The 19393-nt window shown below is 63.3% G+C and overlaps 1 protein-coding gene across 2 annotated transcripts; it reads left to right on the top strand.

Moving 5' to 3' along the window:
* Nucleotides 1-571: 571 nt before the first annotated feature.
* NR1D1 (nuclear receptor subfamily 1 group D member 1) lies at nucleotides 572-11500 on the top strand. Of its 2 annotated transcripts, none has more exons than XM_074940810.1 (8): nucleotides 572-826; nucleotides 6217-6549; nucleotides 6947-7035; nucleotides 8082-8226; nucleotides 8799-9418; nucleotides 9838-9991; nucleotides 10482-10692; nucleotides 10939-11500. In XM_074940810.1, exons 1-8 carry the CDS (start codon nucleotides 796-798, stop codon nucleotides 11342-11344), a joined length of 1989 nt encoding a protein of 662 aa, XP_074796911.1. In that variant the 5' UTR covers nucleotides 572-795; the 3' UTR covers nucleotides 11345-11500. The 2 variants fall into 2 exon arrangements, with proteins under 2 accessions (XP_074796911.1, XP_074796913.1); XM_074940812.1 differs by having other exon boundaries at nucleotides 9806-9991; nucleotides 10939-11241.
* Nucleotides 11501-19393: the final 7893 nt, after the last annotated feature.

Genomic DNA, 19393 nt, shown 5'->3' with positions numbered 1-19393 from the left:
CCTCCTGCAGGGGCAGTACGGTACAGACAGCCCTGGGGAGGGTGCAAAACTGGGGCAGCGGAGTGTGCGTGTGTGTGTCCCTCCTTTGAAAACCTCACGAGGAATCGGTCTCCTTTTCTTTTGCATTCCACCAGAGCAGGCTGGTCAACTGCAAGTTGAGGCTCCATCTCCTTTGGCTGGTCACTGTGCATTTAGCAACACAGTGGGGGGGTCGGCGTGCCCCCTAAACTACCCGAGCCGGGGGGGGGGGCTATTTGGACGGGTGAGCCGGGGAGAGTGACGGGGGGGGGGGGGGGCTGCGTGCACGCCACGTCGGAGCCCTCACGCTTTGAAGCCGCAGGAAGCGGAGTCGCTCCCCAGGAATTCCCCTGCTCCCGCCGCACGGGCTCCCGCACGCCCCAGGGCTCGCGGGCAGGGCCCTGGGAACTACAAGTCCCGCCAGCCACCGGGCCGGGCACGCGCCCTGGCCGCCTGCTGCACGCGCCCGCCGCTCGCCGAAAGTGTGTCACTGGGGCACGAGGCGCTCCCCGGGAATCACATGGTGGATGCTCCGGAGCCGCGTGCCGGGGACTGCGCAGCTGCGGCGGGTCCCAGGCAAAGGGGCTGGCGCCGGAGCCCGGGCAGAGGGGGAGCAGCGCAGCGCCGGGAGAGGCAGCGGCGCGCCGAGCTCCTGTCCCGCCGGTGCCCAGCTCTGCAGAGGGGCGAAGCCCCAGCCCCAGCGCCGGCCCCGGGGCGTCCCTTGCTCCCGGGAAGGGAGTTTCTGAGCCAGGCTTGGATGCCCGCGCGCCCCCAAGGATGGCAGCTCTGGACCCCAACAACAACACAGGTGATTTGCCCTTCAGATCGGCTTGTTCCCCGTCTCCCCGCTGCCCCCCCCCGAGCCCAGCGTGGCCCCTCCGAAGTAGGGGTGATGATGCCCCCCCCCGTGCAGCGTGTGGGCGCCCCGGCCAGCCCCACTGGTTCCTCCTGCCTGCAGGGTGTGAGGGCACCGCTCCCCCCCCGTCTCTGCTCCTTCCTAGCCGGTGCTCAGAGCCCCCCACTTGTGCGGGGTGTTGGGGGTGGAGACCCGGTCTGCCCACCCCGGGGCGCTCTGGGGTCCCCCGGCGGTGGGGGAGCTGGGTGCGCGCGGCTGCGGGGGTTCCCACGCTCCCCGGGGCGGCTCTGGTGGGGGAGTGGGAGGGGCTCGGTCTGAGCTCTCTGGGGCTAGCGGATTGGGAGGGGAGCCCCGGGCCCCCGCTGGGTGAGGAGTAGGAGGGGGTTCGGGTTCCCAAGGTACCGTCGCCGTGTATTGGATGGGGACGGGGGCAGGAGGGAGCCCCCGGCTCGCTCCCTGGGACCCCGGCCACGGGCAGCCGCGCAGCGCCCCCCGGTCTGGGGCCAGGGTTAATCCGAGCAGGGAGCAGCTCTGGCTTCCTCGCTGCTCTGGTGTTAGGGGTGACCCCCCCCCCATGCCCGGCTCCGGCCCGGCGGGTGCTGGCTGGACGGAGGGGGGGGGTCAGTGGGGTCACCCATCGCCCCCACTTCGGAAGGAGTCAGGTGGCCGCTGCTGGCTTCCCTGCCGCAGCCAGCTCCCTTGACCCCAGTGGAGGGGGCTGAGTTGGTCCCCACTTTTCCCTGGGGTGGCATCCCGGCCCCTCTTTGCCCCCCCTCCCAGGGCTGCGGCCCCCCCGGCACTCACTTGTCACCCCTCCCAAGGCTGCAGCCCCCCCGGCCCCTCCCCCCGGGGCTCCCCCTGCCTCACGTGTCCCCCTCCCTGGCACTGCCACGTGCGGACTTTGTTTTCCTCCCTTCCCCGCCCCGCCCCGCCCCCTCCCATTGGTCACCTCCCCCGCAGGCCCCGCCCCGTGGGCTCCCGTGACGTCACACCAGGAAGCCTGGCGCTTCGTCTCCCCGCCCTTTTCAAAGTAAAAGGAAGCAGCCGCGCGGGGCGGTGACGCCATCGCCGGGGTAACGAGCGGCGGCCAATAGGGCGGTGGGGGCGGAGCAACGCGTGATGGGCAGGGCCTGGGGGCGGAGTAGCCACGTGCGGCCAGGACACGTGGAGCGGGGACGTGAGGCCGCCAGAGCCGCGGAGAGCCCGGGAGTCGGGGCCTCCGGCGGGCTGAGCCCCCCCCCCCAGTAGGACCCCCCCCGGCCCAGACCCTGGACCCCCCAGCAGGACCCCACCCCCGGCCTAGCAAGTGTCCCTCCAGCCCCCCAGGCTGAGCCCCCCCGGCCCAGACCCTGGCCGCCCCAGCAGGACCCCCCCCCCCGGCCTAGCAAGTGTCCCCCCAGCCCCAGGACCCCTGGCCTAGCCCCTGCCCCCCCAGGCTGAGCCCCGCCCCCTCCAGCAGGACCCCTGGCCTAGCCCCTGCCCCCCCAGGCTGAGCCCCGCCCCCTCCAGCAGGACCCCTGGCCTAGCCCCTGCCCCCCCAGGCTGAGCCGACCCCCAGCTGAGTCCTTGGGATGTTGTGAAGGCCAAAGGTATGACAGGCTTGAAATAAGAACTAGATAAGTTCCCAGGGGGACAGGTCCGTCAATGGCTATTAGTCAGGGTCGTCAGGGACGCAGCCCCACGCTCTGGGTGTTCCTCTGACTGCCAGAAGCTGGGACTGGACACCACGGGATGGATAGCTTGATGATTGCCTGTTTGTTCATTCCCTCTGAAGCACATGGCGCTGGCCGCTGTTGGTGGACAGGACGCTGGGATAGATGGACTATTGGTCTGACCCAGCCAATCCACAGGTCCCCCCTGCCACCTTAGGGCTACCCCAAGGCCCATGACCTGCCCTAGAGCCCCGGTTGCTCTCTCAAGGCTGTGCCTCTCCCATCTCATGGGGTGCTGGCTCCTCATGGGGTCTGTCTGTCTGTCCCCCACACATCCCCCTCTCTTATCTGGCTCCCATCACTAGCCTCACACTCTTAGATGTAGGTCCGCTGGGGGGGCAGGTCAGGGCTAGTTTCCCTAGCGTAGGGATGGGCTCTGGCACAGAGAGGTTAAGGGACTTGCTCAAGGTTACACATGAGTCTGGGAGAGCAGGGAATTGAACCTGGGTCTCTGAAGTCCTAGGCTAGGATCATGAGCCCTGCATGCTCCTTACTCTCTGCCCTATAGCCTGGCTCCATGTGCTGCCCCCAAATGGGTCTCCGGGAGGGAGTTTTGCCCCACAAACACAGGGCTGAATGAAAGTTGGAGGGCAAAGCGGTTGCCATGGTGACTTTGTCACCCCAGATGATGACTGTCTGACTGGGGACTCACTGCCCAGCATTACCTGCTGCGGGTGTGTGTACCAGCTGTGCTCTGCGGGGGGAGGGACACATGGCCCTGTCGGACAGGGTGCATGAGAACAGCACTGGCCACGTGTCGAGGCGCTCCTGACTCCTCTGCAGGAGGCTGGTGTCCTCAGCAGTCCTGCAGCCTGGGCGGGCAGTGAGATTTCAGGGCTCACCGCTCACACGTGCCCTATGTGCCTCCCACAAGCCCCCTTGGACAGGTACCAGTCTCGTCTGCAGAGCCCTTCCCGAGGCTGGAGGCAGCCTGGGGAGAGCTGGCTTTTGGGCGTGGTGAGCGAAGCGGTTGGGGTTTTGTGACCTACTTCCAGAGCTCTGTTTCCCAATCTGTGCTATTTAAAGACAAGGAAACAAATGCAGCAAAGCTGACGCTGCAGCTTGAGAATGATTGGAGCGAGGGGAGGGATTGGCGGCTGGCGTAGCAGACATTGCTTGTCCCTACATACACACAGCACCCTCTAGCTCAGCCGGGATTCCCCACCCCGCCCTGCTCCCTTACTGAATTCAAAGCCTTCCCGATTACGCCTCATTTAAAAAAAAGCCAATTGATTTTCCACCTTGCTGGCATTGAAGGAGGGACCAGTGCTGAGGAATCTCAATGCAGTTGACAGGAGGCTCTGGTTTTCCTCCCGTGTTCTCTGTTTATAGCTCTTGGTAGCTCTGTTCCCATTGGAAAAATCCTGGCAGGAGACATGATCTCTCCCTTGATCCAATTTCTCCTTCTCTTCCTACGTACCAAGAAGCAGCAAGGTGCAGAGGTGTGTGTCCGGGTGCAGCAGGGAACAGGACTCTTTGCCCCTTGTGTTGTAGGGAGGGGGGCTGGCTGCATTATCTCCTCAGCACCTGGCAGGAGTCAGTTTTCTCCCTAGGGTTGGGCCAGGTGCAGATTGGCATACCTTGACTTTCATACCCACTGACACCAGCTGAGGGGAGATCCAGCCTGCTGGCTTTAAAACCCGCTGGCCTCACCTCGGGCTGCCGGCCTTTTAACAGCAGCTAAGTAAACGTTTCCCCGGTGAGCGTTCAGTGACTTAACCCCTGGCATTAGCCTCTCTCATGCAGATGCCGTGTATGCAGGTGGCTCGGAAGCCTTCCCGGGCGGATGAGAGAAGAGTTTAGTGATCCAGACCTGGGCCTTGGCTGCTTTCCTAGGGTCAGGAGCAGCCGTTGTTGGGCTGGAGGGAATAGTGACGAACAGGGATGAGACCTGCTGCAGAAGCAGATCGCACACGTGATCCTCCCTGCTTGTTTGTGGTCTGTTTTGCAAGGATGACCGTGTTTTTGCAGGAGGCTTCCTGGCCTCCACAGTATTTAGGGCTTGGCAGGCGCTGGGCACGGAGTCCCACTGCCTCATCATTGTTGTTCTTCCTCTTAAGCGGTTTGGGTTTTCCCCAGTTCCCCCGGTAGCCTCCCCCTTTCCCCCACTGCTGCTGGCTGTGACACCTGCTCCCATCCCTGCCTCCCAAGGCCCCCTTGGCCGAGCTCCCGGTGCCCAAGATCTGGTCCCTTGGCCGCCTGCCTGCCCCAGTGCTTCAAACCCTTCCCTTGTGTGCCTGGGGGCCCAGCTGAGCCTCCCTCCCCAGCCCGCAGATGTAGGTCAGCAGCAGCTGGAGCATTTCAAGGCTCCAAGAGGAAAGAAGTGAGGGAGAAAGGCGAGGAGGAAGCCATGGCAGACGTGTGTAATTGCAAATCACCGGCGGTGCCTGCAAACCTGGCTGCTTGGAAGGGCCCAGAAAGGGTAGCCAGCTCTTCAGGGGTGGGGGGATGTGTAGGAGAGGAGGTGGGGCTGGGGGCGTGAATGGACAGATGGACACACACACGTACATACTCCATGCATATACAGCCCCGCATGTATGCACGCCCCACGTACCCCCTCCTGCACGCAGACATCCCCCCCCGTACAGCCCCCTGCGCGCACCCACTAACCCAGACGTCAAGTGCTGTTTTTCTAGGTGTGTCATTGACTGAGGCTTAGGAAGAGCGCAATCCCTGAGGGGAGGGGCTGCGTTTCCGGTGCTCCCCGTCTCCCCTGGCTGCTCCCCCCACCCGCGCTGCTGCCCTGCCTGTCCTTGGCCTGCCTGCTGCAATGCTGCGTCTTTCTACCTGTGCGCGACTGCAGCCTCCGCAGTGCAGAGAGGGGAGCTGCAGCTAAGGGACCTAGCAGGCTGAACCTGTGGGCAGGGGCTTCCCTCGCACAGAGACGGGGGGGATCCAGGGTGCACCCTGGGGGCGGGGGGGGGTTAACACTAGACTGGCCAAGGCTCAGTAGAGTTGTGGCCAGGGGGAGCCCTGCAGGGGAACAGATGCCCCCAGCAGCAGTCCAGCGGCTCTGTCTGTCATGGTGCTACTGGATTCCAGTCCCCCCTACCGTGCCCCTCACCCAAGCGCCGTCGGGGCCAGTCTCAGCCACCCCGGGGCGAAATCCCCAGTCTCCTGGGAGGCAGGGCTGGCCCCAGGCTGTCTGGTGCCGGGTCAGTAGGCGGGAGGGCGAGGCCAGCTGGGCTTTAACTGCCATTGACTCGCTCCGGGGGCCAAACCCCTTGGCCTCCCCATGCCTGACTATCTCCGTGGGGGTCTGTGTGTGAGACAGGAGGGGTGTTATTGCTGGGGACTGGCCCCCCAGGGGGGAAGGCAGGTCCAGAGCAGGGGTGGCACAGACAGGGGCGTAGAAATCTCGCCTCGCCCTCCCCTCGCTGTGCTGTGATTACCTGTCCCAGAGACCTGCCCAACTCATTGCACACATGGGCCACCGAACAGCTGTCAGGCGGGGGCAGCGTTTGCTCACAGCTGGGCTGGATTGAAGCTGGTGCCCCCTCGATGGGAAAGGCCCCGTGTCCCATTCCTCTCACCCCTGCCCTGAGCCGTCTCATCTGGGGAGGCCCCCCCAGCACTCACCTCGAGGGGGCGGCCTGGCCCTGGTCTCAGCCTCTCGCTCTGTCTCCCCAGGCGGCGTGATCAGCTACATCGGCTCCAGCGGCTCCTCGCCCAGCCGCACCAGCCCCGTCTCCCTGTGCAGCGACAGCTCCAACGGCAGCTTCCAGTCCGGCTCGCAGGCCTTCCCCTCCTACTTCCCGCCCTCGCCCACCGGCTCCCTGACCCACGACTCGCGGCCCTATGGCGCTGGGCTGCAGGGCTCGCGGGAGGATGGCTCCCCTTCCTCCTCGTCCTCCTCTTCCTCCTCCTCGTACAGCTCCTCCGGGACCTCCCCCGGGGGCCTGCAGGTCGCCATGGACGATGGGAGGCGCGTCTCTCCCAGCAAGACCACCAGCAACATCACCAGTGAGTGCTGGAGGTGGGTGGGCACAGGGTGTGGGGAGACCCCTGGGAAGGACTGGGAGTGGTGGCTGTGGAGGGGCCCGGGGGTAGCTGTGGGTGGGCACTGGGGTACCTGTGGTGCCCTCTATCCCTGGCTGTTTCCCCTCGATCAGTCTGTCCTTGCGGTGGGTGCTCTCTGGACCCCCTGCCCTCCCCAGCATGGCAGGCCACATACCTGCTGGGGATGCCGTGCCCCTGAGAGCGCCCCCATCTGAGCAGTGGTGGGCACAGCAGCTAGACCTGCGCCAGGACAGCGGCCCGCCACGCAGGAAGGGAGATGGCCTGGCTGCCCCCAGGGGCTAGCTCCTGAGCGGGGCTGGGCGCTGCAGCCTCTCACCTGGGTGTCTCTTTCCCCTCCCAGAGCTGAACGGGATGGTTCTGCTTTGCAAAGTGTGTGGAGATGTCGCCTCAGGCTTCCACTATGGGGTCCATGCCTGCGAGGGCTGCAAGGTAAGGGGGCGGGACAGGGCAGGGCAGGCGGAGCTGTGGCGACAGGGGGTTCCTGCAGAGCCAGGAGCACTGCCGGGGGCTCCTGCTGATCCAGCCCGAGTGGCTCAATCTGGGGAGGGAGGTGGGACCAGTGTCCTAGCACCTTGTTAATGTATTACCCCCCATCTGCCCCTCCAGCCAGCCAAGGGACTCGGGCGTGGCTGGCAACGTCACACCTCTCCAGACAAGGCCTAACTATTCCCAAGTGGCTAATGATTGCGGGGGCCCTGCAGTGGCCAGAGTTTCACAATACCTTCTGGCCTCTTTGGGAGTCCGACTGGAGATGCCTTAAAGTCACAAGCCACTGGTGAAAATGTCCAGTCACTGAGCTTTCACGGGATTTATTTTGGTTATTTTTATCCTCGAACTTCTGTCGCCTCCCTTCAAACTTGGCTTCATCTTCTTCTTCCCGCCCCCCGTCCTCGGCGGGGCCCAGAAAACAGCCCATGTTGGATGTTTAGCGTCAGGCGCTTGCTTTCTCCCAGAACGTTGGTGGTTTTCGGCATTGTTGGGGGAGAACGATCCTGTCGTTGGCTCCTACGTAACTCGCCAACAGCTGTGACTGACCAGAAACGTTCACCGCTGGAGCATGCCAACGCTCGGTCCCGAATGATCATTGTTCCTGGGTCAGGACAATGATCGGGGGTGTGGGATGGAAATGGCGGCTCCTTGGGAATTCTAGGCAGGGCTCTGGCGACCGGGGCAGCACTTGGCTTGTTTATAGTAAACCTGGCATTGAAGGTAGCTTCAGTTGAAGGAAACAATTGTCTGGATTTTTTTCCCTTGAGCTTTGTCATTTCTGCTGGCCGCAAACAATTTCTCAAATACAAACGCCAGTGGCAGGTCAGCGTGGAGGAGCATGTGGCCAGCCCACGGGGCAGAGCTCCATCACGGGGTCGGGGCCTTGCATCCCACAATGTTTTCTGTCGTCCGCCTTCCTCGCTGTCTGAGAGTGCCTGGCTCTGCCTCCCCATGTCTCACCCTGTCTCTCTCTCTTTCTGTCTCAGGGTTTCTTCCGACGCAGCATTCAGCAAAACATCCAGTACAAAAAGTGCCTGAAAAATGAGAACTGCTCCATCATCCGGATCAACCGGAACCGGTGCCAGCAGTGCCGCTTCAAGAAATGTCTGTCAGTCGGCATGTCCCGGGACGGTGAGTTCCCGCCTGGCGTGGTTGGGGGGGAGGCAGGGCAGGCTCCCCCCGGCACTGTGGTGCCCTCCCCTCCCCCTTCCATAATGGCATGCCCCGAGCAGTGTCTGGCTTCTACGCACTGTTCAAATAACACATCTTCCACACCCCTTTATTCGTGGTGCTGAGAGGCTGCGGTCAGGGATCAGGGTCCCGTTGCGCCAGGTGCTGCACGTCCATGAAACCCCTGCTCCAAAGGGCCCGCGCTGTCAGCTGGGAGGTCACTGTTGATTCCCCTGTTTTACTGGGCGTGTGGCTGGCCCCACGGACACTGGGTTGGGTTGGTTCCGCACCTGGGTTGGGAGCTCCTGGCTCTCTGAGATGCTGCCGCTAGGCCAGGGCGTGTGCCAGTGGCTATGAGGGGGAGTGGATTGGGGAGGGGAGATCAGCTTGCCCTGCCCCTGCCTGCTGCCATGGGGTGCATGGTGGTCTGGAGGTGCCTGGGTCGCTCAGCGCAGCTGCGGAGGGTGGGGGGCATCTGCTGGTGTCTGGGCCCCCCCGTATGCTAATCTCCACCCCCCCCCCCGTTTCTGCAGCCGTGCGCTTCGGGCGCATCCCCAAGCGTGAGAAGCAGCGGATGCTGGCGGAGATGCAGAGTGCCATGAACAACATGGCCAACAACCAGCTGAGCGGGCAGTGCCCGCCGGAGGGCTCCCCGCTGGGGCACCCCCAGCCTGCCAACCCACTGCCGTGCCATCAGCCCCAGCTCCCCGCCTCCCCACTGCAGCAGCAGCAGCCCTGCTTCTCTCAGTTCCCCCAGCAGCTGACGCCCCCCCGCTCCCCCAGCCCCACGGAGGCCATGGACGACGTCATCTCGCAGGTGACCAAGGCGCACAAGGAGATCTTCACCTACGCCCACGACAAGCTGGGCACGGCGCTGCCCTTGCTGCGGCCCTGCGACAACAACGCCCGCAACTGGGAGAACCGCCGCCGTGCCAACGGCTACCAGGGCAACAGCCTCTATCGCCACGACGACGACCACCTGCCCCACCCTGCCGCCTCCCGCTTCCCCGCCTGGCACTCCAGCTCCCCCAGCGCCTGCCCCCAGAAGAACACGAACAGCCATAGGCTGTGCCCCACCGGCTACCCCTCCTTGGCCGAGGAAGCCGAGACCCCGGCAGGCCCATGGGAAAGGGGCACCAAGGACATCCTGCTGGTGAGTGCCAGAGCCCCACGAGGGTATTTCCAGCTGGGATGCGGCCCTCCCCCTCCCCCCCCCATGCCTCAGGGTATTTTTAACCTCTAATCGCTAGTAATCGTCTGGTCTCTGAGGCCAGAACATCAGAGCCGGTCCCGTCCCTGGCAGTGTGGAGCTGAGGCCGCCTTGGTGGGGGGCAGAGGGGGATGTGGCATTAAGGCCCCAGAGTCGCGGGGTTTTCTCTCTGTTAAAGAGGGAGAGGAGTTTTGCAGGGATCGGCTCCTGCTGGGTCCCAGTCACTGGGATCTGGTGCAGTGGCCCCGGTACAGGGAATGGGGCTGTCTGGGGCTGGGGACCGGCCCACTCGCGCCGCGTCTGAGGTCGCTCCCCCCCCCCCCAACCCAGGCATGCCCCATGAACGCGCACCCGCACGGCAGGAGCGGCCACACCGTCCAGGAGATCTGGGAGGATTTCTCGCTGAGCTTCACGCCCGCCGTCCGGGAGGTGGTGGAGTTTGCCAAGCACATACCGGGCTTCAAGGACCTGTCGCAGCACGACCAAGTGGCCCTTCTCAAAGCTGGCACCTTCGAGGTAGGTCTGGGGCCTTCGCTTCTCCTGCCAGCTGTCCTCGGCGGCAGCTCTCTGCTCACAGGGCCCCCCCTCGGGGGCACTGCCCTGTGGTCGTTAGCAGTGGCTGGGTTGCAGGGGCGCCTGTTTCAAAGCATGAAACCAGAGCCCTGGGGCCTCCCCCAAAGCCAGTTACTGGGCGAGAGCTGCTCCCTCCATCTCTCCCCCTGCCCCAAACCAATCTCCTGTAATGGGTCCCTCTCCTTAGGGGAGGGGGCAGCCCCACTGGGCGTTGGTTCCTGTGGCCACCCCTCTGGCACCCCAGGAGGGCAGCGACGCCTTGCCGGGTCTGTGCTGGGGCACCTGCTGTCTGTTCTCCATGGCCGCCGTGCCCTTGGTACTGCCCCCTCTGATCGCAGGTGCCTGGTCCGCGGCCCTGCCCGGCTGCTGGGAGCCCCGTGCCTGGCAGGGCGCATGGGCCAGGCCGTCACCGCTCTCGTCTGCCCCGCGCCAGGTGCTGATGGTGCGGTTCGCCCCCCTGTTCAACGTGAAGGAGCAGACGGTGATGTTCATGAGCCGGACGACCTACAGCCTGGGGGAGCTGTGGGGGATGGGCATGGGCGACCTGCTCAGCTCCATGTTCGAGTTCAGCGAGAAGCTCGGCTCCCTGGAGCTCACCGAGGAGGAGCTGGGTCTCTTCACCGCCGTCGTGCTGGTCTCGGCAGGTGGGTCACGAGCCCCCGGCTGAGCCACAGGGCAGGGGGCCCGGGCGCCCGCTGCCTGCATCCAGGGTCAGGGATCTGGGGGAGCAGGCAGGGGAGGGGGATCTGGAAGCAAAGATCTGAACGGAACCAGGCGGCTGCGATCCCAGGCGGGAGATCTGGTGCGTCAGGGGAGGCAGGGGAAGCTGGGCCGTGGGCTGCTGGTGGTCTCTCCCCGGCTCACGGTGCGTTTTCCCCCCCGCGGGACAGACCGCTCCGGCATGGAGAACACGGCCTCAGTGGAGCAGCTGCAGGAGACCCTGATCCGCGCCCTGCGCACGCTGATCCTCAAGAACCACCCCACGGAGACCTCCCGCTTCACCAAGCTGCTGCTCAAGCTGCCCGACCTGCGCACCCTGAACAACATGCATTCGGAGAAGCTGCTGTCCTTCCGCATCGACGCCCAATAGGGCGTCCCCCGCCCTCCCGCCCCGGGACCCTCTGCAGAGAAACCCACCAGACTCTCTTGCTGCTGACGAGGCAGCCAGGACAGAGCCCCCTGGGGCGGCCGACCCCTGTAAATAGTGATCTGTGTATATTGGAGTCATGTTCTCTGTTGCTGCTGCCCCCCGTGGAGGGCTGGAGCCCAGCTCTGTCTGAGCCACACGGGAAATAATATATTGAAACCAACGCCATGGCCTGGACCGTCCCTTCGTGAGCGAGCCGGGCCCCTGCTCCTGTCCTGCGGCGAGGGCACCCCTGCCGCTGCTCGCTGTGAAGGGGGAGGGGGGAGCTGGATGCCTGGGTTCTGCTCCCTATGGGAAGGGGATAGGTGTGGGGGAGCCACCGGGGGCCAGGATTCCTGGCCTTTAGCTGCATTGCTGGGAGGGCCGGGGGCCAGAGTGGGGCGGGAGCTGGGACTCCAGGGCTCTGTTCCCAGCTGCGCCACCAAACGTGCTGCAAGCCCTTGGGCAAGTGGCTCGCCGAGCTGGGGAGTTTACGGCCAGGCCCAGCAGCGACTCCAGCCTAGGCACCGGCCTCGCCCCAGCCGTCGGTGTCAGCACCTTGAACCCCAGCCCAGGGCACGTGGCTGGCTGCTGCAGCGTGTCCCAGCCACCATTCCTGTCCCTCGGGGCATGGGGCACGCTGAGTGTTATCCTGCCCCCCCCCCCCGGCCGCCTCACGGTAGCCCCGGACCCAGCTCATGCCTCGTGCTGGGGAGGACTCTGGCTTCAGCCTGGCCTCTGGTTTCCTCAGGGGATCCCTGGGGGTGTGTGGGCAGATGCACAGAGGGAGGGGGTCTGGCTGCACCCTCAGGTGTTTGTGCGTCCATCCCCGTGGCCAAAGGCAGAGCCGCAGTCGGGGTGGGGTGCGGCGTTGGGGTGGCCCAGAACCGAAGTGTTGCTCTAAATGCACAGATGCGCCCCTGCCCGCCCCCCATACGCCCCAGCAGTGCAGGCCTGTTTTGCCAGGTGACTGCTACCCCCAGGGCAAGCTGCAGCGCCCCCATGACCCATAGCACCAGGCTAGAAACCCCCCCCCCCCCGGCCCCAATTTGGCTCAGGTATCCCTCTGGGGGGGGCCCTGCCCCCCAACGCTCACCCCACATTCTGCAGCCTCCTGGGGTGATGGGGCGCCCACCCCTGCCCTCCCGGCTGGGCACAGAAATCAGAGGCCAGCGGGGCGGTGGGGGTGGGGTTGGTTGTTTTTCATCATATATTTATTACATAAATATATAGTAAAATAGACCAGCAACAATTACCATAAAAATATCTTTCTTTAAAATCCTGACCAAAAACACAAAGGGTTTAAAATCGCACGTCACAGACACTGTGATTGTCATGTACAGCAGCAGCTCTCTGCCGCCCGGCCCCCTCCCTCGTGGGGCACGGGGGGATACGTGGGAGGGGAAGGAGGGTGGTCTCACCTCCCTGCCCCGCCCCGCCCCTGCCCCCGTTCCCCCCAATGCACCGAGACCCAAACATACATTCAGTAACTCCTGCCACTACCCTTCCATGCAGCCGTGGGGCGGGAGCCACAATGCATAGTACATGGGCTGGGGGGGAGGCCCCCCCAATGACTGGACACAGCAGGGAAGGACCCCCCCACCCCCCCCAAAAGCGCCAAGCGAGCTCACGGTCTCTAGAGATGGGCTGGATTTGAAGCTGCTCCCCTCCCATTTCCCCCCCCCAACCCCCCCGCAGCGCTGGGGGGGGGGAGGTACCAGCTCCAGAAGCTAGGAGGTATGTGCTTGGTGACCAAATACTGACAGGGAGGCTGCGGGAACATGGCGGGGGGGGGGGGGTGGCACAGGCTGCCTCTGGCATAAATAGAGTCCCCCCTGGGGGACAGCCCTCAGTCCCAAGCAGGGAGTCGGGGGGGGGGCAGGGGGTGTTCATGCCACAGTCTGCCCACTGCATGGCTGAGCTGGGGGGGGGCCCTGGGAGCAGAGACAGAGGGGAGATAGCGACACTGGATAATGCAACTGCAACGGAGACCAACAGACATGACCCGGAGCCGCCCCGGGGGAACAGCTAGACCCGCCCACAGCCAGCAGGAGGCAGCATTGACCCCAGCCACAAACCTGGGGTGTCACGCAAGGGTGGGGCCCAGCCAGGCCCGGCCCCATTGGCAGAGGGTGCATGTGCGCGTGTCCCGTGTGTGTGTGTGTGCACGCCAGCGCATGTGCCCGGGGTGTGTGTGCGCACGCACAGGGGGCTGGCACTGAACCCCCCATCCCCCAGGAGTGAAGTCGTGGCCCCCAATGCTGGGGGCGCTTTACACAAGACAAGCCACTTCCCCCAGCGCCACCCTGCTCCCCCTCAACGCACCTCCCCCCAGCATGTCTGAGCCCTGAATGCCTGAGGCCCTCTCCCCAGGAATGGGTTGGGGGGTATCACACCTTGCCCAGGGGGGAGGGGTTGGCCTGGAAGCCCCCCCTGGGGAATGGATTTGTCTGAAGGCTCCTGCAGACTCCCTGCCCCTTTGCAATGGTGGGAAGAAGGGAGGTTGTTGGGGTGGGGGTGGTTTTAGCTGGTGTACCCCCCAGGCCGAGCCCCCCCACACCAGGCTGGCTGTCCAGGGGGACTGGGGCCCAGCTCCTGAGGGGGCATGCATGGGGGCAGAGCGCTGCCCACATAACCGGGAAGGGCCTGGGAGATGGTCACTGATCTTCCTCTCTGCACCCGCAAGGAGCTTCCCTGACCCCCCTTGGAGGGTCTTAGCTCCCTCACCCCCAAGCTGGGGCTGAGCACCTCCCCTCCCTCCAGGGCCAGCAAAGGGCTTGGCCCCACAGGAGGCAGAGCGGGGCTCAGTTTTGTGGCTGCTGGGCTCTCTCTGGGGGGTGAGCCCCCCCCAGGGACAGGGCAGGGGATGCCTGTCCTCCAGGGGACTCCCCCCACTGCCCCTTTCTAATGCTGGGTGCTGCATAGCTCCTGGTGGGCCCGGCTGAGCCCCAGGGCTGAGGCTCTCAGCGGGGGTGCAGGGATATGTAGGTGTAGCACACGCTACAGCACGCAGCACCCACCAGTGCGTACACAGACCTGCTCACACCCGCAAGCCTCGCACACCCGAGCCCCCCAGGAGAGCGAGGCTGGCTGGACGCCAGCCCAGCAGTGCCCCTCTGGCTGGCCAAGGCAGAGGGGCATGGCCTTTGCCAAGGGGAGCAGGCCACAGCGGGTGTCTGAGTGGTGGAGGGGCTGGAGCAGCTGACCAGGCACCCGGGAAAGCTGCGAGGAGAAGAGAAGAAATGGCGCTGGGCAGCGAGCGCGTCAGGTGATCAGTCAGATGCATGTGCAATCAGACACACGTGTCCAGACCTGGGCGCACACACCCCCATGCTTGCACACGCGCGTACACTGACTAGCGCACACGCAGGCTCACAGATGCAAGTGTATGCGCACAGAGACACGGGCACACATGCAAACACAGACATGCACACCACACGTGCAAACACACACACAGACCAATACAAGTGCATACCCCCGCCCCCGCAGGGTTTGCAATAGGGACCAGGCCACTGGCCCAGCCCTTCCACCACCGTGAGCAGGACCCTGTCAAGGCCCTGCCGTCTGCCCCCCTCCGGGTCTGGGTGCCGTTTCCCTGAGCAGAGGGGATGACAGCTCCCCCGTCCCCTGGGCCTTCGGCACCACCTCCGGCAGGGTCAGGCTGCAGAACCGGGCCAGAACTGTGCCCCAGTCCTGTGCCAGGCTAGCAGGGGGAGGGGCCAGCTGAGGGGGTCTCATACCAGGTGAGGGGCAAGGGGGCCGAATTTAGAACCTTCCTCGCCAGCCACCTGTGGGCAGCCAGGCCCCTCCAGCTCTGCGCATTAGTGTTTGGGCATCAGGCTTGGCTGAAGGCCCTGCCAGCTGGCACTGCCGGTGGCCATGGACCTGGTCAAACACCCGGATCCCCCTCCCCTCCCTCAGAGACCAAAGCAACCAGCAGGACTAGGGGGCAGGGGAGGCTGAAGCTTCCTGACGTCCGTCCCGCCCCTGCCCCAAACCCTATTTCCTAGACAAGCTGCTCAGCAGAGCAGAGGTAAGCAGGGCAGCATGTTTCCTCAGGACGGGGACTTCACAGTGTTCCTAGGAGCTTAAGACATTTTGCACCAATAGTGCAAAGAGACGAGGTCACAACCCACCCCCAACTCAGCAGCCCCGCTGTCTCTGAACTGACCTGCCCGATGCTGGAGCCCGCCTGGAGCGAGCGGCTGCAGAGCATGGCAGGGACTGGGGAGCAGCGCCCACCCTGGGCGGTGTGATGGGGGGGGACACCATGTGTAACCCTGTGATCAGACAATGGGGTGGGGGGACAGTCACTATCGGAGCTGCCCCCCACAGCGTTCCTGCTGGGGAACAATCAGGGCTCCTGGGCTGCAGCTTTAACCCGGGGGAGGAGGGGAGCCTGGGAGGGCCAGGAGAGCTTGCAGGAGTCCCAGCGTCTCCACGGGTTTATAGAAAGGCCCCAGAATCAGAACCACCTCCCCCCACAGTGGGGGTTTGGATCAGAACCAGCCTTTCGCCTGGGGTTTGCAGAAATCAGAACCAGCCCCAATTTGACCCATTTTTAGCCCCCTTCCTCCGGCACAGACCAGGAACAGCTGAAGATGCTGTGGCCGTCGCCAGCCACTTGGTGCCAAGCTGGAGTGCTGCCAGGCGGGGAAGAGACTGCCGGGTTCTGAAGCCAATTGCCAGCCCCAGGCATTCAAACCGGAGCTGTTTTATTAACTCATCCAATTTGGGTCCCTTTTCCCTGCCCTCCAAGCTGCTCTCACTTCCTGGTTTGTAGCTTTTCTCCGCAATCACCCCAGAGAAAAAACCTTTTTCTTTTTTTAAATGAAAGCTGAAGTTTTCCCCTAACCCCATGATGACCGGGAGCTGGGGCTTTACGAAAAGCATCAAGCAGTGGGAGGAGAGCTGGCAACGCTGAGTAACGGGCCGGGATACTGCAGCTCACATCACCCCGGGCAGGGTAGGACCGATTACAGAAAGTCAGAATATCTGATGGGGAAACGTCCTCCTATATTGTACAGAATGGGCCACGTCTCCAAGCATGCGGCACCCACCCCTGGGCCCAGGTTTTCCACGGAGCCTGCGACGCTGGGTGCCGAGATTGTTTGAAAACCGGGGCCCTTTGTGGGTGCCGGGCCCTCCCGTCTCCACCTCTCCCAAACACAGGTTGCTCTGGGAATATACTGCAACAGGCAAGGCTACAAAGGGGGCTCCAAAAACCTCTCTCCCCGCCAAAGAATCAACTCCTTCCATGGCTGCCGCTGGCTCCCGCACCCTGGTCACAACGCTAATGGGACAGCTCCTTGGCCTAGGCCCCCCACGTCCGGGTTCACGGCAGTGGCTGGGCCCCTGGCCAGCACACCAAGCTTTATGTCAGATCAAACCAACCAACCAACCAACAACAAAAGGTGTGTGGTTTTTTTTTTTGTAAAATAACCCGTAAAAAGATTTTTTTTAATTAAAAAAATTTATATATATAATTATATAATTATATATATATATATATATATTAGCTTAAATCGGAGCGGCGTTAACCCTGTGGTGGCTCTCCTCACCCAGACCTAACCTTAAACGGTACATTCAGAATAAGCCGATCCCCCGTGCCGTGGAGCAGCCCCCGCCCCCCCACCCCCGTTGGCCTCTCGACTGAGGTAAGAAAAAGAAATTCACGCCCTAAAACGGGTAAGGAACAGCTTAAAAACGAACTCCCGCCACTGGATATTGATATAGATGGATAGATACAAATACAAGGCGCAAATCATCAGCTGGGGGTTTGCGGACAGACAGCTGGGGAAACGGGGGTGCGTGGGGGGGGGGGGTGTCAAAGCGTGGCTGACTACCAGCAAGTGCCCCCTACAGGCAGGGGTAAGTGAGTGCAGCTTCTCCGCACAAGGAGTGAAATTGAAAAGTCCAGAAAGTCTGACGCCCTTTGGGTCTTAGATCTGCCCCCTGGCCGTTTAAATTCCCCAGTGACTTCCCCCCCCCCCGGCCCCGCTTTAAGAGAAAGAAAAGGGAAAAGCAGCGGAGGAGAAACTGAAGAGCTGGGCGGGCCACAGCCCACAGGGCTGGCTAAGTGCAGAGGGACAGGCAGCTCCTTGTTACAAGCGCCGTGTCTCGTGCTCGCTGTGCTCGCGGCAGAGGCTCAGTTCTGCTGGTTCAGCTTTAAGGATGGGTCGTGCCTGCGCCCCCCCATGGCTGCTGTCAGGCTGCGGGGGTGGGTTATTCCAGTGCCTCGGGTGCAGTCCCCGACAGGCGGTGCCGTGAACGCGCCTGTGCTGGGAAAGCCGCATCGGCCAATGCAGGGTTAAACACGCGGGGCCCGGCCGAGCTGTGATCGGAGACGCGTGGGTGGCACCCCAGGGCTGAGCCGGGTCTAAACACGCCTGCCGCTCAGGTATGACGCGTCTCCTATGCCTCGTGCTTTCCCAGTGCGGGTGGGCCCCGGGCTGGGGACATGAAGGGTGACGGTGGGCGAGGGGGATCCCCGGGCACAGCAGGGAGTGTGCAGGGCCCATCCTGGTGACCACGGGGCCCTGGCTGTTGGAGGAGTTGGGGTGGCGGTGGCAGGAGAGGGATCAGGATGTCGAGCGGGCGCGCAGTCAACCAAAAAGCGACTCCGGGCCCAGTACAACGGAGCTGCCCTGGCTTGGCCTGTCCCTAGCTCCCCCACGTGCCTAGAAAGGGGGACTCCCGGCCCCTGTGCCCAATAAGTGCCATTTTCCAGGGCTCCCCAATCCCTCCTCCCCCCGCGCGCCCCTGCGTCCTGGAGAATCAAGGCTTTGAGGTGGTGAGGAGAGCTAGGCACTGGGATGGCAGTGCTGGCTGGGACGGCCTAGCTGGGGGGACAGGAGAGCACATGCTGCAGGCCAATACAGGGCAGACGACTGATGGTGTTAGTGCAGCGAGCGGTGGCGGGGAGGGGGCCGTCCCGTGGAAAGCGCGTGCTAAGGGTGGGCACCGACCCATTAAAAGCATGGGCCCCATGGGGAGCGGCGTGGGTAGGGCTCAGCGGATGGTCCTCGCCGGCCCCTTGCTGAGCAAGGGGTTCTCCCGGGGACACGTTATCGGAGGTGATGAGCAGATGTTCCCTGCCCTGGGGGTATCAGAGTCAGACAGGCCACTAGAGGGGCAGGGGGGGAGCCACCCAGGCAGAGCTGGTCAGAAAAGAGGCAAACTTCCCCACAGAAAATTATGACTTTTTGGCAAAATATTGAAAACCGCAATATTTCCATGCAAAATGGCACCGTGCTGCCTGATGGGAGTTGTAGGTCAGATGCCTCACGCTCCCATTCTCCTCCAGGGGCTGGTTTCTTGGGCTGGACTCCATCCCCCATGATGCCCCAGTGACTGTTCTTGGGCAGAGGGGCCCATGGGAGCCTCTGGCCATGGTGCATCATGGGAGATGGAGTCTGACCAGAGAGTCCATCCCATAGAGATGAATGGGAGCTCGAGGCCCCCAAACCACAACTCCCAGGAGGCACGGCGGCACAAGTCCGAATTCAGCTCTAAGTTTTCTGGTGTTTGTTCCGTCAACGAAGCATCAAAACTTTCCGCGGGGAGCAGACTCTGCATAAAAAAATGGCTCAAAGGAAAACCAAATTGTCCTGCGAGAGATTGTTTAAAGCCAATTTTTTTGACCAGCTCTTATCACCCCTCCCGCCCCCAGCACAGCCCCCAACCCCTGCGGGCTGAAGCCCCTCTCCCTTGCCCATGACTGCCTCACCTTCAGGAAAGTGTCGGAACTACAGCCCTCGGCAGGCGCTTGCACTGGGGGAGAGGTGGGTGTGCTGGGGGGATTGGGGTGTCAGGACAGTCCTGCCTGCCCCATCCAGCCTAAGAGGTAGATGGGCCGAAGTGGCGGGTTTTTGCGGGGGAGGCGGGAAGAGGGCAAGGGACCTGACAGCCCAACCTCGGAGCCCCGATTCTCCAGTGTGGCAGGGAGCTGACATTCTCCGGTGGTCCAACCCTGCAACCCTGGCATGGGGTTCAGCTGGCACCCTGGCTTCGCGCCCTGTAGTTCGATGGGAAATCGAGGCACCCCTGGGAATCTAGCCAGCGATTTCCCGCTGGAGTTTTGTCTTTTAATAAAAAAAAGTGCATTTGTCATTCATGCTCGGCTCCGTGGCCGGAACACCCGCCCCCCCTCCTAGCCTCACCCCCTCTCCCTGCGCCCAGGTTCTCCCCGCTAATAATTTAATAGCTTTTTTCTCTTC

Source organism: Natator depressus, chromosome 27 (genome assembly GCF_965152275.1).
Source record: "Natator depressus isolate rNatDep1 chromosome 27, rNatDep2.hap1, whole genome shotgun sequence".
NCBI lineage: Eukaryota > Metazoa > Chordata > Testudines > Cheloniidae > Natator > Natator depressus.
Note: the sequence above shows the minus strand (reverse complement) of the source record. Positions and strands in the feature narration are given on the sequence as shown.

Excerpts from the sequence above, each read along its gene's own strand:
- NR1D1 (XM_074940810.1), top strand. The coding sequence starts at position 796 with ATGGCAGCTCTGGACCCCAACAACAACACAG. Across the intron at positions 9,419-9,837 it reads GCACCAAGGACATCCTGCTG|GAGCGGCCACACCGTCCAGG; the intron begins GTGAGTGCCAGA and ends CCCGCACGGCAG. Across the intron at positions 10,693-10,938 it reads CGTCGTGCTGGTCTCGGCAG|ACCGCTCCGGCATGGAGAAC; the intron begins GTGGGTCACGAG and ends CCCGCGGGACAG.